At 53.7% G+C, this 1,625-nt stretch overlaps 1 protein-coding gene across 1 annotated transcript; it reads left to right on the top strand.

Moving 5' to 3' along the window:
- On the top strand, positions 1 to 1,350 carry LOC142462314 (protein WFDC10B-like). The gene is made up of 2 exons (XM_075564060.1): positions 1 to 88; positions 1,202 to 1,350. Exons 1-2 carry the CDS (start codon positions 1 to 3, stop codon positions 1,348 to 1,350), a joined length of 237 nt encoding a protein of 78 aa, XP_075420175.1.
- The last annotated feature ends 275 nt before the right edge of the window (positions 1,351 to 1,625 follow it).

Here is a 1,625-nt window from a genome sequence, read left to right as displayed (position 1 = left end):
ATGGCAGCCCGGGCTCTGCTGGCCGCCCTGCTCCTGTGTGCACTACTCCTACGGGCCCAGGGAGACCTGCGCCAGAGGACCCCGCCCAGTAGGTGGTGGGAGAAGGACCGGGAGCGGGGAGGAGGAGGAGAGGCTGAGAAGACCCTGGAATGGGTGCCTCTCTGCACACCTGGCTGTGGCCCAGGCGGTGGGGACACAAGATGGCCTGAGCCCCTTCACTGACGCTGGGAATAGTGGTGGGTGGTGGGCGCGGGCGGGGGCAGCCTGCATCTTTGATCCTCCATCCCACAGCCTCAGAGAGACGTGGTGCTCACAGTAGTGATAGGCGCTCCAGGACTGGGTCAGATGGGAGAAGGGAAGAATGCGTTCTTGGTGTATGCACATCTGTGGGAGATGAGCATATTCAGAGATTCTGGTAGCTATAGGAAGAAGGGGCATCAGCAAGCAACTTTTCATCTGTTAGACCAAGTTCCAGGTATCATCGGAAGGACCAGAGGGAACCACAGAAGTGGTGAGTTCTGGGAAGAAATCCTGGAGAAAATGAAGTAAAGAAGAGGTGGGGAGAGCCTGTTCTCGCTGGCAGCCTGAAAGCTCTAGAGACCAGTGGGGAGAGGGGGCTCAGGCTTCCTTCAGTTCTGGCTCAGCACATAAGTTATGGGGGACCGGGGGTAACTATGCACCAAGGTTATGACTAGTAGATAGACAGGGCCCACTAACAGTATGTGGCCAGGGTACCGGAAGCCCCGGCACTTGTGGAAAAGAGGCATCCAATTTAAAATAAGAATAATCCATCATTTTCTTGATACGAATCTAGGATAGGTGCATCTATAGAGGCAGTAACTACAATAACAGTTTCTTAGGCTTAAAACAGGGGGGTTGGGGGAAAGGAGGAGCTAATAACAGGAATACAAGAAATGAAGAAAATGTTCTAGAACTGATTGAGGGGAGGGTTGGACAACTCTTTAATATATTCAAACCCTTGAATGGTTGTGGTAGGTGAGGAAAACTGTTCTCTGGAAGAGTTGAACAACAAAAAAGAGTGTCCAAGAAAATCCCAGGATTTGAAGAACCAGGAAGGGATTTTCCTGAAGAGCCCTAGCATGTCATGAGTAGAAACTGAATTCTGGGGTCTGTTAAACTAGAGGACAGCCTGCGGTCTAGAGGCCTGGTTCCACTGACCCTGCCTTCCACCCCGTTCCAGAACCACAAGGACCCGTAGAAATCAAGGCCTGTGAGAAGCAGCCAAGCATATATATGTGCAGCCACCACTGTGCGTATCACCAAGAGTGTCAGGCCAATAGCGTATGCTGCTCGACCTTCTGTGGGAACGTCTGCATGAGCCGCCTGTGAGTAGCGGCCTAGGCTGTGCCACCTTGCTTGCTCTCCCCTCTCCCTTCTGTGCCCGTAAAAGGGACTAATCCCCGGAATGCTGCCCTCCCCACTGTCTGAACTGCTTGTTCCCATCACATTAATCAGGACAAGCCCAGGGCCCCGGCTGGTGTGCTCCTCTTCTGGAACTCGCTGCTAACCTAGTGCGGTGCCCACACTTGGCCCACCCCCTCATGTGTTCAGGTCCCCCACCTCTCTCTCCAGGTCATGTTGTAGCACTCTCCCCCGCCAGGCTC

Source organism: Tenrec ecaudatus, chromosome 12, assembly GCF_050624435.1.
Source record: "Tenrec ecaudatus isolate mTenEca1 chromosome 12, mTenEca1.hap1, whole genome shotgun sequence".
NCBI classification, from domain to species: domain Eukaryota; kingdom Metazoa; phylum Chordata; class Mammalia; order Afrosoricida; family Tenrecidae; genus Tenrec; species Tenrec ecaudatus.
This window is presented reverse-complemented; position numbering and strand designations above follow the sequence as displayed.

Excerpts from the sequence above, each read along its gene's own strand:
- LOC142462314 (XM_075564060.1), top strand. The coding sequence starts at position 1 with ATGGCAGCCCGGGCTCTGCTGGCCGCCCTGCTCCTGTGTGCACTACTC. Across the intron at positions 89-1,201 it reads GCGCCAGAGGACCCCGCCCA|AACCACAAGGACCCGTAGAA; the intron begins GTAGGTGGTGGG and ends ACCCCGTTCCAG.